This window comes from Protopterus annectens, chromosome 17.part0 (assembly GCF_019279795.1).
Source record: "Protopterus annectens isolate FY-2018-M chromosome 17.part0, PAN1.0, whole genome shotgun sequence".
In the NCBI taxonomy this organism is placed as follows: domain Eukaryota; kingdom Metazoa; phylum Chordata; order Ceratodontiformes; family Protopteridae; genus Protopterus; species Protopterus annectens.
Genome location: NC_056751.1, coordinates 258,962,706 through 258,975,118, shown reverse-complemented (window position 1 = coordinate 258,975,118; position 12,413 = coordinate 258,962,706). Strand labels below are relative to the sequence as shown.

The 12,413-nt window shown below is 40.6% G+C and overlaps 1 protein-coding gene across 1 annotated transcript in view; it reads left to right on the top strand.

Annotated features, from left to right (window-relative positions):
• The window catches only part of LGR4 (leucine rich repeat containing G protein-coupled receptor 4), a 1,155,492-nt gene that overhangs the window by 582,287 nt on the left and 560,792 nt on the right, over positions 1-12,413 (top strand). The window contains exon 4 of the mRNA XM_044059308.1: positions 3,812-3,883. Within this exon, the coding sequence (XP_043915243.1) occupies positions 3,812-3,883 (72 nt within the window). The remainder of the gene's footprint in view (positions 1-3,811; positions 3,884-12,413) is intronic.

The following is a 12,413-nucleotide window of genomic DNA, read 5'->3' as shown; positions in this document are numbered from 1 at the left end:
CAGAGAATATCTAAGGGCTCTGGGATTCATGGCTTCCATCATTCATGTGCTACCTCTAGCCACACTCAATATGAGAACGTTACAGTGGTTCCTAAAGTCAGTCTGACTCCAGCACTGTCTTCCTCTATACTTTCTAGTCCCTCTTCATCTATACCTCAGGCTAGAACTAGAGCTTTAGTGGTGGCTTCATCAGCTGTCTCTCAACAGAGGGGGGCTTCCTTTTCATCCTCCTGCCCCCTCTGGAATTTTTTCGGATGCCTCAGATGTGGGATGGGTTGTTTCTTTTGGCCTTTTCAAGGTTCAGGGTCACTGGCCCATTCAACAGAGGTCAGATTGCATCAACATCAAGGAGACTAGAGCTCTCCTCCTTGTTCTTCAGATCTTTCATACTCTGTTTCTTCCAGGGCCTCTCACAATTTTTACAGACAGTACAACAGTGATGTGGTTGATCAACAAGCAGTGGAGGACACAATCCTACCCTCTGTGCAGACTAGCTTTTCAAGTCTGGGATCTACCTGTCCAATATCAGGTGACTCTTCAGGCTGCTTGCATTCCTTGTGGTAGACTCTCTGAGCTGGTCCATAACACAAGCTTACAAGTGGATGCTTCACAGAGATGTGTTTTTGGACATTGCCCACAAGTGGGGTACTATTGTGCTATACCTTTTTGACTCCCCACTGAATAGACAGCTTCCTCTTTTTTGCACCAGAGTCTCAAATCCTCTGGCCTGGAAAGTGGATGCACTCCCTTACTTGGAAGGGGATGTTTCTGTATGCTTTCCCTCCCCTTCCACTCATACCTAGGGTCCTGCTTAAAATAAAGCCAAACTCCCCCAAAATCTTTTAGTGACTCCCTTTTGGCCAAGACAGCTTTGTTTTCTTCTTCTTCACGTAACCAAGGCCATTAACCACAAATTACCTCACAGGGTGGACCTACTCACACAAGACAAAGGGTCTCTCATCCATCCTCACTTGTCCACTCTTCAGTTGACACTGTGGGTGATAGGATTTTGATCCCTTTTAGGCACTTTTTTCAGGTTCTGCAGGAGGCCAGAAAACCCACTACCAGGAAATTGTGTCTCCAAATGGAAGAGATTTTCTGTCTGGTGCCTTGCTCCTAACCAGGATCCTCTTTCTGTGGAGATTCCTTTGGTTCTCTCTCATTTGTGTGAATTTACTCCATGCTGGATTGGCGTATTGTTCAGTTCAAGTTCACCTGTCAGCTATTTCTACTTGTCAGCTTTTGACTCCTCCTTCGATCTCTAGATTTGAAGTCAACCAATTCTTTAACATGATCCTTCATATTTAGGTCTCCCAGGAAACCTATTCCTCTTTCCAGGGACCTTAATTTTGTTGGAAAATTTGACTTGGACCCCTTTTGAGCCAGCAACTTCAACTTCCTTGCAGCATTGTACATGGAAGACTGTTTTTTTTTTTTTTTTTTTTTTTACTTCAGCTAAGAGAGTGTCTGAGCTTCAGGCCCTTATGGTTGTTCCTCCTTTTTTTTTTTTTTTATAGGGACGTGGTGTCTCTTCATACTAATCCTTCTTTTATGCCAAAGGTAGTTAATGAATGGTCTCTTAATCAGTCTATTATTTTGCCCACCTTTTGCCTGTCCACACAATCTGTTAGTGAGAAGGTTCTTCACACCTTGGATTTGCATAGACCGTTTTAGTATTATTTAGATAAGAATAAGGCCATTCACAAGTCTGAGCAACTTTTCCTTTATTTTCATCCCAGATATCTAGGTTTGGCTGTTTCCATGTTAACCATTTCTTCATGAATCTCTAAGGCCATTTCTTTTTGTTATTCCTTTCAAAGGAAGAGCCTTTCTGCTTCTGTTAAGGCTCATTCTACCAAGATTGTGGCTTCCTCTGGTGCTTTTTTTCAAAGGCTTGGATACCAGTTCCATCCTTGAGGTTGCTACTTGTACCTCTAGCTATACCTTTGCTAAGTATTGCAAATTAGGTATTGTTTCCATGGTAAGAACCTAGACTTTGGAATTCAGGCCGACTGAGGATAGCCTGCCAGCAGGATAACCCAAGTGTAATGACTGCAACAGTGAATACACTCAAACATCTACATTTATGGTAAGTGTACACAACTGTACTTTTTCTTGAGGGCTGTTCTAGGCCTCCCTCCTCCCAGGTGTCGTGAACTTTTGTACTCTCCCTATAGTAAAGGATACTGTAACAGTGATATGGAAGGGCATAGTACAGTTGTGTAAAATCTTAGCATAACAGTTGATGTCCTCTTCACTGTTGCAGTATTTGATCTCTCCCTCCTCCCCCTTTTTTCCTTCTGGATGCAAATGTTCTTCCTTTTCCCCTTGGACTGTTATTCCTCCTGGGGCTATTCAGTTCTGAGGTCTATACGTCTGTATGTCATCTTTATGCCCTATGCCACGAGTGGAGAGCATATGTATGATGTACAATGTCCTTGAAAAGCAAAGGCTTTGCTATACTGGCTGTACATTGGGCGACCCTTAGCAGGGGATCCCTTTAGTAAAGAATACTGCAACAGAGAAGAAAAGGACATTAGTGGTTGGACTTTTGGACTTCATAATTGTATATCTTCTCTTAAACATTTGTGCCACTTGTGGCTTATCCTGTTTTGGTTTTCTTTAGTTAGTCCTGAGCAGGAACCCTCGATCCCCCCTTAAAAGGTTTGGGTAAGCAGCACTGGGGTTTGCTCCACTACAGGTAACCTGTGAAGACGAGGATTTAGGGATATGAGAGAGAGAGATCTCCCTTAAGACACTAGTAAGAAGATGCTTTGCATGCACTATATTACTTCATTAAAGTAGATTGTGCATTGTATAATAGTACTTCTTTCCTTATTCTAAGTTCAATTGCTTGATATAATATAGGGGTAGTTTTACCTTTTTTCAGATTATTATTCATAAATAAATAATTCCTAGGCCACTAGTACATTTTCCTTCCTTAACTAATTTTTCCAAGGTGTTTGTTGCTTCCTCTGTTGGTTCTTTATAGAATAGGTAAAAAAAAAATTCACCCATGTCATATACCTGTGTTTAGGACTACCAACATTTCCAAGGAGGGTTTTCAGACACTTCCACGTCCTGTTATCTGCTTTAAGCTCTTTTATTGGCTGTCATCCCTAAGTACATAATATTTAATTAAAATGTCATTGTTCAATTCATTTCAAATTTCTGACATTAAATTAAACTTTACATTTGCTGGCAAACTGTCAAAAAGAATGGCCATTAAAATACACTGGTAAGACAATAACATCTTTGTAGCCTTTGTCCTGTTGCTGTAAAAGAGCTTCATCATTAAACTGTTTCAGGTTGTGTAAGCAAATAAAGCAAAGCATGTTTTGAAAAATTTTTATCGGTAGGTTTTACTCCGGAATAACACTGCGGTGGTGGTGCTGCGGTAGTGTTGTTGCCTCATAGCAAGACGTTGTCCCGTTCGATTCTCAGCTAGAGCGTCTTCTGTGTGGAGGCATACGTTAATGGAGCGTGCCTTCATTGAAGGTTGTACGTCAGGGCTGGTAACCCGGTACGTAAAAATCCATTACCAATCATTAGCGGACCGGAGTTCTGCTGTGGCGACCCCTAACCGGGAAAAGCCAAAAGACACAAACAGGTTTTACTCAGGAGTATCTTAGCATAACATGTGGAAGGAAATAGCATCATATTTAGTGCTTAAGAAAATGTTTTTGACACCTCTTTTGCCAGCACTGCATTCCAGGCAGTTAACTATTTTTATTTGAATAATCAGATGGGAGTGATGAATGTGTTAGGTGATTAGATATGTTTTAATGCTTCTATGTTTCTTTTTTTGCAGAATGCTGCAGAATAATCAGCTGAAAACAGTCCCAAGTGAAGCCTTAAAGTGGCTTAACAACTTGCAGTCACTGTAAGTAAACTGACTTTTTTAATGTTATTGCAGTAAAACAGATCATTATTTGGAGAAGAATTTTTATAGAATCGAATCATGATTTTTTGCTAATCTGGGGAAAACATGCTGATAAGAGGGAGAGAAAAGTATTTATTTTTTTTCCAACTTGACTGTAGTGTAGTAATATACATATAGGTGTGGGGGATGTACAAAGTATGTAGAGAGGCAGAAGCTCAGGCATTTTGTGTGTGTGTGTGTGTGTGTGTGTGTGTGTGTGTGTGTGTGTGTGTGTGTGTGTGTGTGTGTGTGTGATGTAGATTTAAAGGTATAGGACAGTTGAAAGGCAAAATGTTCGAAATATCAATCAAACTTCAAGATAATCTACAGTTTATGTGGAGCGTCTTGACTTGGAATGCTTTTACGAAGTTCAGGTTAGGGATTTGTGTTGTGTTAGGTATGGCTGCTTGATTTGAAGTGAGTTGTCTGTTTTAATCGTTTACTTTGTGCTTGTTAAGGTGCTTAGAAAATGCACTGGCACTGAGTACGTGTGAGTACACCAGCATTTATTCTTATAATTTGGGAAAATGTTTCCATTTTATTGGTCGTACAGTCCCGGAGTTAATATGTATAAGTCTGTGGGTGTGTGGGAAGCTTGTTCCTCAAATTGAGTGGTTTGGGGGGGGCTTGCTTCCTTGCAAAAACACACTTCCATTAGTGTTTATTTTTGAAGTGCAGTTGTTTACTGGAATTGATTTTGGGATTCAGCTAGTGCATTTTGAGTTTTGTGATTTTTAAGTACTTGTCTGAGTGAATTTTTGTTTCGGAATTCCTGGGAGTGCCCATAATGCGAATGGAAATTGCAGTTGTACATACGGAGATTAATCCCTCTCAGTACCTGCTGGTCAGCAGTGTTAGGCAGCCATTCCTCTAGTTCAATGGCCATCTTTGTTAAGCGTATTACAGAATGCTATTAGAGGAATTGACAGTCTCATAACCAGGTGGTAGAATAAACAGAGTGGCACTGAATGGGAGATTTGTAATCTAGAGAGACTAGAACCTTTCATGTCTTGAAAAAAAGTCTCGAAAAAAATGTTTCCTTTTGATGGTTATTGTAGCTAAGCTTGTGCAATTTATATTGTTGGGGGCTACCATTTTTTTTTTCACCCATTCTTGTTGATCATCAAACCTCTGTCCTTCTGAACTTGAGACCCTGGGGAGGGGGGGGGGTCTTCCAAGACAGAGCTGTTCATAGTAGTTATTCAAGCTTTCACAGGATTTCTTCTCTTACCACCATCCCTTTGATTGATCCTAGCTTTGCCCCTGGGTGGGGGAAGATGTGATCCACGTGACCACAGAGTCCCACAGTGCCTTCCCTATGTGGATTCATGCTTTTGAAGACCTCTTATATAAACATTACTACCAAAAGGTGGTTTAGTAAGCTGAACATCTATACCCAGGCCACAATTTACATTTCTGTGCTTCCTCCAAGGGATCGTGGTATTTCATGCTTTTCTTCATCTCCCCCACAGAATGGGCACTCCCATCCTCCCCTTCCAGCTCCACCACACACCTGAACTGGTGCTCAGACTCATCACCTCGTTTATTTTAGGGCTTTACCCCTGTATACCACAGAAGGTGTAACCTGTAGTTCTCATATCTGACCTGTATACACAGTAGTGTAGCTTTATTTTTTGCACTTCAAGTGGGTTACAGCTGAAAATTTGTCCACATGGATTGTGTATTTTTTTCAATAAACATTTGTATTAAATGATCACGTATAAGATAAGGCAGTCTTACATTTATGTAAATGAAAAACAAGTAACATTTACACCACTTTAGTTGCAAACATTATACATCTCTTACAAATCTATCCAGTATTTGTCAGTTAAGCATCAAATGGCTCATTCAAATCCTACATCTTAAATCTCGTTCCTTCTCTGCATATATTGTTCCCATAATTCCCATTTTTTCCTATGTAGTTTGCTGCATCCCTTTTCAAAGATCCCAATTCCAGTTGTTTTATCTCTGTTGTTATATTCATTACTTCTAATAAAGTTGGCACAGACTTTGATTTCCATTTTCTAGTAATTGCTTTTTTTTGGCAGCCACCATAATTAGACTCAGCAAGGCTTTACTATGTTTAGGCAATTCCGATTCTGTGTCATAGCTCAAAAAAATAATCTCCCCAGTCAATCCAATCTGCTCACCCAGCATCTCCAACACAGTGGTACGCAGGGAATCCCTAAAGTCTGCCAGCTCACTACACTCAAAAAATATGTTCCCAGCCACCACTTTCCTGCAAATCACACCTCCAACATTTGCTGTCCACCTGAAGAAAAAGTCTTTGGAGTCTACTTTGGGTGTAAAAATACCTATGTAAACACTTCCAGGCAAAGATCCTAAATCTTCCAGACCGTATTTGGGAGATGCACATATATCCCTCCATTGTCTTTTTGGGAATTGCTTATCCAGTCTCTTCTCAATCCATTCTAAGCTCATCTGATTGATTCTTATAGTTATCATGCAATATTTTATATGCTGTACTAATAATTATTTTTTTAATGACAGCTTCTGTTTTAGATTCTATTAAAATCTCTACCAGTGCTGGTCTTTTATTTAAGAGCCCCCTATTTCTTTCTATTTCCCTATACTCTGATATCAATCCTTGGTAGGAAAGGCAATCTCTAACGTGCAAGCCAAATAAATTATTGGACTCTTCCCATTCTGTTGCCTTTCCCTTCCTAGTTAATTTGCTCCCAATACCTTTGTTCATTTGCTAGTTTTCTTCAGTAAATTCCAGCCTTCTCTTGCCTATTATCTGTATCCCTAACCACAGATATCCCTATTGGCAGAATATTTTTTTTCCATTCTCGTGCTGGTTTAGTTCTTAGAATACTCCCTGCTATTTTATGAATATAATACTGTGTATGATTTTTGTTGTTCTCCTTAAGAGTCGGCATCCAAAATCCCAATATCACCTTATTTCTTGAGCTTCCTCCCTGTGTCAGCATCATCATTCCTTTCCACTTTGAATTATATTTTTCTGCTTCTACTATGTATAAGAGCCTTAACTGTGTTGCTGTAAAATACTCTTATCAAATTGGAAAATCCTAGTCTGCTTGTTCTGTTTGAAGAATCAGCTTATCCCACTTGACCCTTGCTGTCTTCCCTTCCCAGATAAAATCCTTCAACTCTATAATTGCTATCCACAGCTTCTCCTCTGGTTGATAAAAATATAACTGACCTGTGTATAAGACTAAAGGGACTAAAAACATTTTAATTGCTTGTGTCTTAGTATCCATAACCATATAACAAAGCTTCCAGTTTCTCAATTTTTGCATTGTCTTCTGTGTAGTCTCTTCCCACATATCCTTAGCTGCCACAACAGAGTCATTAGTAATCCATACTCCTGAATACTTAATTTTATCATGTCCCCATAAATATTTATTTATTTATTTTATTTATTGCAGTTGGTTTACCAGGATAGTCCATTGGGCCAAGATGAACCTGTTTTCAATGGAGTCCCAGGGAGAAAAGCTCCAAAAACAAGTAATGTTACAATAAGGTTTTAGGTTACAATTATTACAAATATTACAGACTAGAGCAGAAAACATTACAAATAGTACAGACTAGTGAAAAACATTACAGATGCTACAGACTAGTAAAAAAGAACATTACAGTATAAATACTGAGAAGCCAAATACGAGTATGGAATAAATATGGATATTGTTGGACCAATTCGTGTGTGGTTACATAATTTACCGCTATTGCCTTTGTTTTAGCTTCATTCATTTTGTATCCCGAGAAGATCTGAAGCTGTCTTAAAATGTTCCATAGCACTGTAAAACCTTTCTGGTTTTGTCATGTATAAAATATCATCTGCAAATAGAGCCAGCTTTTCCTGACTACCATACCAATTATATCCTTGAATTTCTGAATCCCTTATTTTCTTTGTCAGTGGTTCTAAATGTAATGCAGCCAACAAAGGGGAAAGCGGACATCCCTGCCTGGTTCCTCTACTCAAGCAGAAATTATCAGAGAGGACCTCATCCACTTTAATTCACTCCTCTGATCCCTCATATATTCTTCTAATCAACCTTATAATTGTATCTGGGAAAGTAAATGCTTCCATTGCCCTGCTCATAAAGTCCCAGTCTACTCCGTAAAATGCTTTCTCTACATCAACACCCACCAGTAACAGTGATATTTTCATAAATTCTGCTTCCCTCTGGATCATCAGTGTTCTGTTAATATTGTCAAATGTTTGCCTTCCCCCCCTCCATTGGTTATCCAAAGCTTTGGGCTGGGTATTATATTTACAGATTTCCAAAGCTGAGGAAAAGTAACTTTGAAGATGGAAATATGTGTCGTGGAGAAGTGGAAGTCAACTGAAAAGCCAAATATGCTTCCATCTGTGCAGCTTGCTGTCTGAATATTAGCTAGCTGACCAGACTAAATTGTATGGAAAATGGCAGTAATTCATAATAAAATAAAATAATTTAACAGTAGTACTGTAACTTTTGTGATTTTCATGGACAAGATATTAAGGTGCAGCCAGGGAATGAAGAATACCCCGTTAGGGGATGTGAAGGCTGCATTTTTGCTTTCAGAAGACGGTGGTGCTGTCCTCTAAGTCTGTAGTGACTGTGGTCTATGTGTGCACTGAAGTGATTCACTCCTGTGTAGTTCCTCCATATCTGATGTCATGGTTCTGTCACAGGAAAAAGCTGGATTGTTCTGCCCATTTTATGGGGAAACTGGTGAAATGTAAGTATTATGGAGGTCTCATTCATGAGTGAGGGGTAAAGAAGGCCGTTAGATTGACCAACGGATTGTCAATGTTCGAAGCATGGGCTGTGTCATAGGACAAAGCTTTTGATTTATCTATTAGTCTGTATTCAATTCACTCCTTTTATCATGAGTTTTGAGTTGACTGAGTCAGTGGATGCAGTAGCAGAAATGAAGTTCCTTTAGAGGGGTATCTGGGCTCACTCTTCATGGTGTCTGTGATAGAGTGATGAGCTGAGTAATCTGAGAGGACCTCAGTATGTGGTGCCACTCTTCTTTGCAAGTCAGTTAAGGTGGTTTGCTCACTTTGTGAGGATGGCTCCTGGATGCTTCACATGCAAGGTGCAACAGGCATAGTCCACTGAGAGGAGGGTTTGGGACAGACTTGCAACACATTAGACAGATTATTTCTGTAATTTTGCTTGAAGATCTCACAAACTGTTCGTAGGAAAGTCTGACAAACCATGTTGAGAGTGTTGTTGCCTCTCACTGGGATACGCAGCTTAGAAAAAAGGTTATAATAAGTATTTAAATATAAGCTATAAATGGTTCAGAGATTGAACCCTTGTCATTAAGGGGTAATGACTGGGAGATTTTGGCCCATCTTACCTTTTTACTTATCTCTCATCAAAGGCTATGGGATATTAAAGCAAAATGTTTCACCTCTGCTTTAGAAACTGCACGTTGGCTTTATTGTTTAGCCACCTGCACTGTTTTTTCAGCATTTAACATCAGTCATGATCTAACTGTTTAGTGTGTAAAGCTATTCCTCTTAGTGATTGTTTTGATGTTCTTCGTGTTTCACTGTTGCAGTCATTACATTTGGGTAATCTGCTGGCAGGTTGCCCTCAGTCGGCCTGATTAACAAAGTCTTGGGTCCTGCGTCGGTTGCTGTCCCTTCTTCCATGACGTCAGGTCATCAGGGGTATAAAACATGCAGCCGACGTCATTATATCAGTCTTTCTTGCTATGCGGTGCCCGAAGCAGAAGCAGTTCACAAGTGCCGGGTGGCAAACTCCTGAAATTTTCATCTTCGAGTTTCAGAACCGAAGTCTTCAACTAAAAGCTAAGTACCCCTTTGGGGAAACTTTTTCTTGCTCCTTACCGATGTCAGTAAAAGTTAATAATTGTTTTACTTGTGGGAAGCAAATACCTCATAAGGATTTTCATTTGTACTGTATTCCTTGCCTAGGCCTTGACCATAACGTGCCTTGCTGTCTGTTTTGTGCTAAATTTAATCAACCCACTATTAAACGTCGGTATATTTTTGCTCGAGATTTAACTGTCCAGAAATGTCATCGGTTAGCAATCCGACTACCGGAATACCTAAAAAACGCAAAGCAAAAGATAGAGACAGACCGTTGAGGTCCAAAACCGACGAAGCTTCCCCTAAGCCAGTCGCCAGTTCGCCGGTACTCAGTGAGGCGCTTTCGCAGCCCCTGATGCCCGCTACTTTTGATTCACATGCCTCTACTGAGACCCATTCGAAGTCCGGTATGCTGCAAGATACTTTATGTATTGCACCCGCGGATGTCTCTACCTTAGATGGGTCCGGAGCCGCTGAGCAGGCACCGGCTTCTGAGGGTGTTTTCAGGCCTAAAGATGTGTATAATAAACCAACGCCATCTTCAAAACTAAGGCCAAAAGCTACTGTCTAAAAAACTGACGCTTGGGCCACGTGTACAGGCCCCAATGCCTAAAAAACAAATTATCAAAATGGCTGAGGATTTAATTACCTTGATCAGGGGTACCCATCCCCCTCCTGCTAGGAGGCCTAGGCAAGGCACTGACTATGAATCTTCAGATCAGGTTTCTATTTCTTCTGATTCCTCTTCTAGTCAGGAATTATCTATTCCCACTTATGAGGACTCTGATGTAGAAGATTCCATCCCTTCTTCTCCTCCTGAAGATTTTTCTTTTGGAGAAACTTTGCATACCTAAAGGGAACATCTTCACTGGGAGAGTCAGGATTTCTCAGAATCTAAAAAGAGACTTAGGGATTTCGTCCTTCTTCCTCAGCATAGGCCTTTGGCTATACCTCCTGTTCTAGACATTGTTGATTATGTTTTCTCAGATTCCAGTATGACTCCTGATTCCCTGCCTCCGGCTCCCAGTAAGCCAGACATATTACCGGGTTCCTGACTCCCACAAATTCCTTTTTAAAAACCCTACTGCTGACCCTGAAACCATTTCTCAGGGTCCCAAGGGCGTTAAGGCTTCTACTGCTAAAAATTCTACCCCTTTCTGATAGAGATTCCAGGACACTGGATAGATGGGGTAAGAAGGTTTACACGTCTGCAACCTTGGCAATCAGGGCTTTAAACTGTCAATTTCATATGCTTAAATATCAACAGCATGTCATGGGTCTACTTAAGCAGAAAATGATGTTGATTTCTGACTGTGTGGAAAATAAAGAGGTGCAGGATTTATTGCATTCAGCTGAACAAGTTGGAAAACATACTTTGCTTTGTGGTTTTAATTCCTTGGAGGCCTTTTGCAGGGCTGCTGTAACTGGATCTGTGATAAGAAAACCTGCTTGGCTCAAGGAGCAAAATCTGCCTGACCATGATAAAGCAAAATTGTTGGATGCTCCTTTACAACAGGACAGTCTATTTGGTAATAAGGCTGAAGAAGTTTTGAAAAAGATGGAAGATGAAGCTAAATCTATGCAAACTGTAAAAGATTTCCTACAAGTGCAGCCACCCAGGTTCAGTAGGCACTGGCCTACTAAGAACTGGTCCTTTCCAGTACCCACTAGAGCCGCTCAGGTCAAACCCAGGCATTCCAAAAGCTCCAGGTTTCAGTCGCAATGAACTTACAGAACAAAGCAGTGGGGTGCCTCCACCTCCAAATCTGGAAATAACAAGGCACCTTCATACGGTAAACGGTCTCAATGACTTTCCACTGCAATCACCAAGCACTTACCTTTTGGCTGCCCCTTTGGGGGGAAAACTGGCACTTCATGTACGAAACTGGCAACTGATTACCCAGGACAAATGAGTTTTGAAATCTGTATCCCTGGGATACTATATTTATTTCCACATGTTGCCAATCCCAAACGGATGGCCAGATCTGCCTCCAAAACAGTGGGCAGAGGCCAAGAAACAAGTTATGTCCCTCATGAATATGGGGGCTGTTCAACCAGTACCAGGAAAGGAAAAGGGACAAGGTTTTTATTCAAGACTTTTCCTGGTACCCAGAAAAGACAAATCATGGCATCCAATTCTGGACTTGTCCATTCTAAATACATTTGTAGACAGTCCAAAATTCAAGATGCTGACTTTCCAACAGTTGCTACCTATGCTAGGCAAGGATGCCTGGTTGGTAACTCTAGACTTAAAAGAGGCTTACCTGCATATCCCAGTCAGGGAATCTTGCAGAAGATGCCTCTACTTCAAAGCAGGCTATTTGCATTACCAGTTCTCTGCACTGCCCTTTGGCTTATCTACTGTGCCCAGGGTCTTCACAAAGTGCCTGGCACCAGTAATTGCATTTTGCAGGCAACAAAATATTCAAATTTATCCATACCTGGACGATTGTCTAATTCAGGCAGAAAACAAGGACACTCTTTTAAAACATCAGGCATTTGTAAAAAGACTTCTAACTTGTCTAGGGTACACCATAAACGAAACGAAATCACAACTGGTACCCTCTCAAATAAATACATTCCTGGGTGCAAGCTTGACTACAACTGCCCAGATGACTTGCCTTACACCAGAAAAACAAATTCAATTGATGACTTACTTCAAACAGGTGGCCA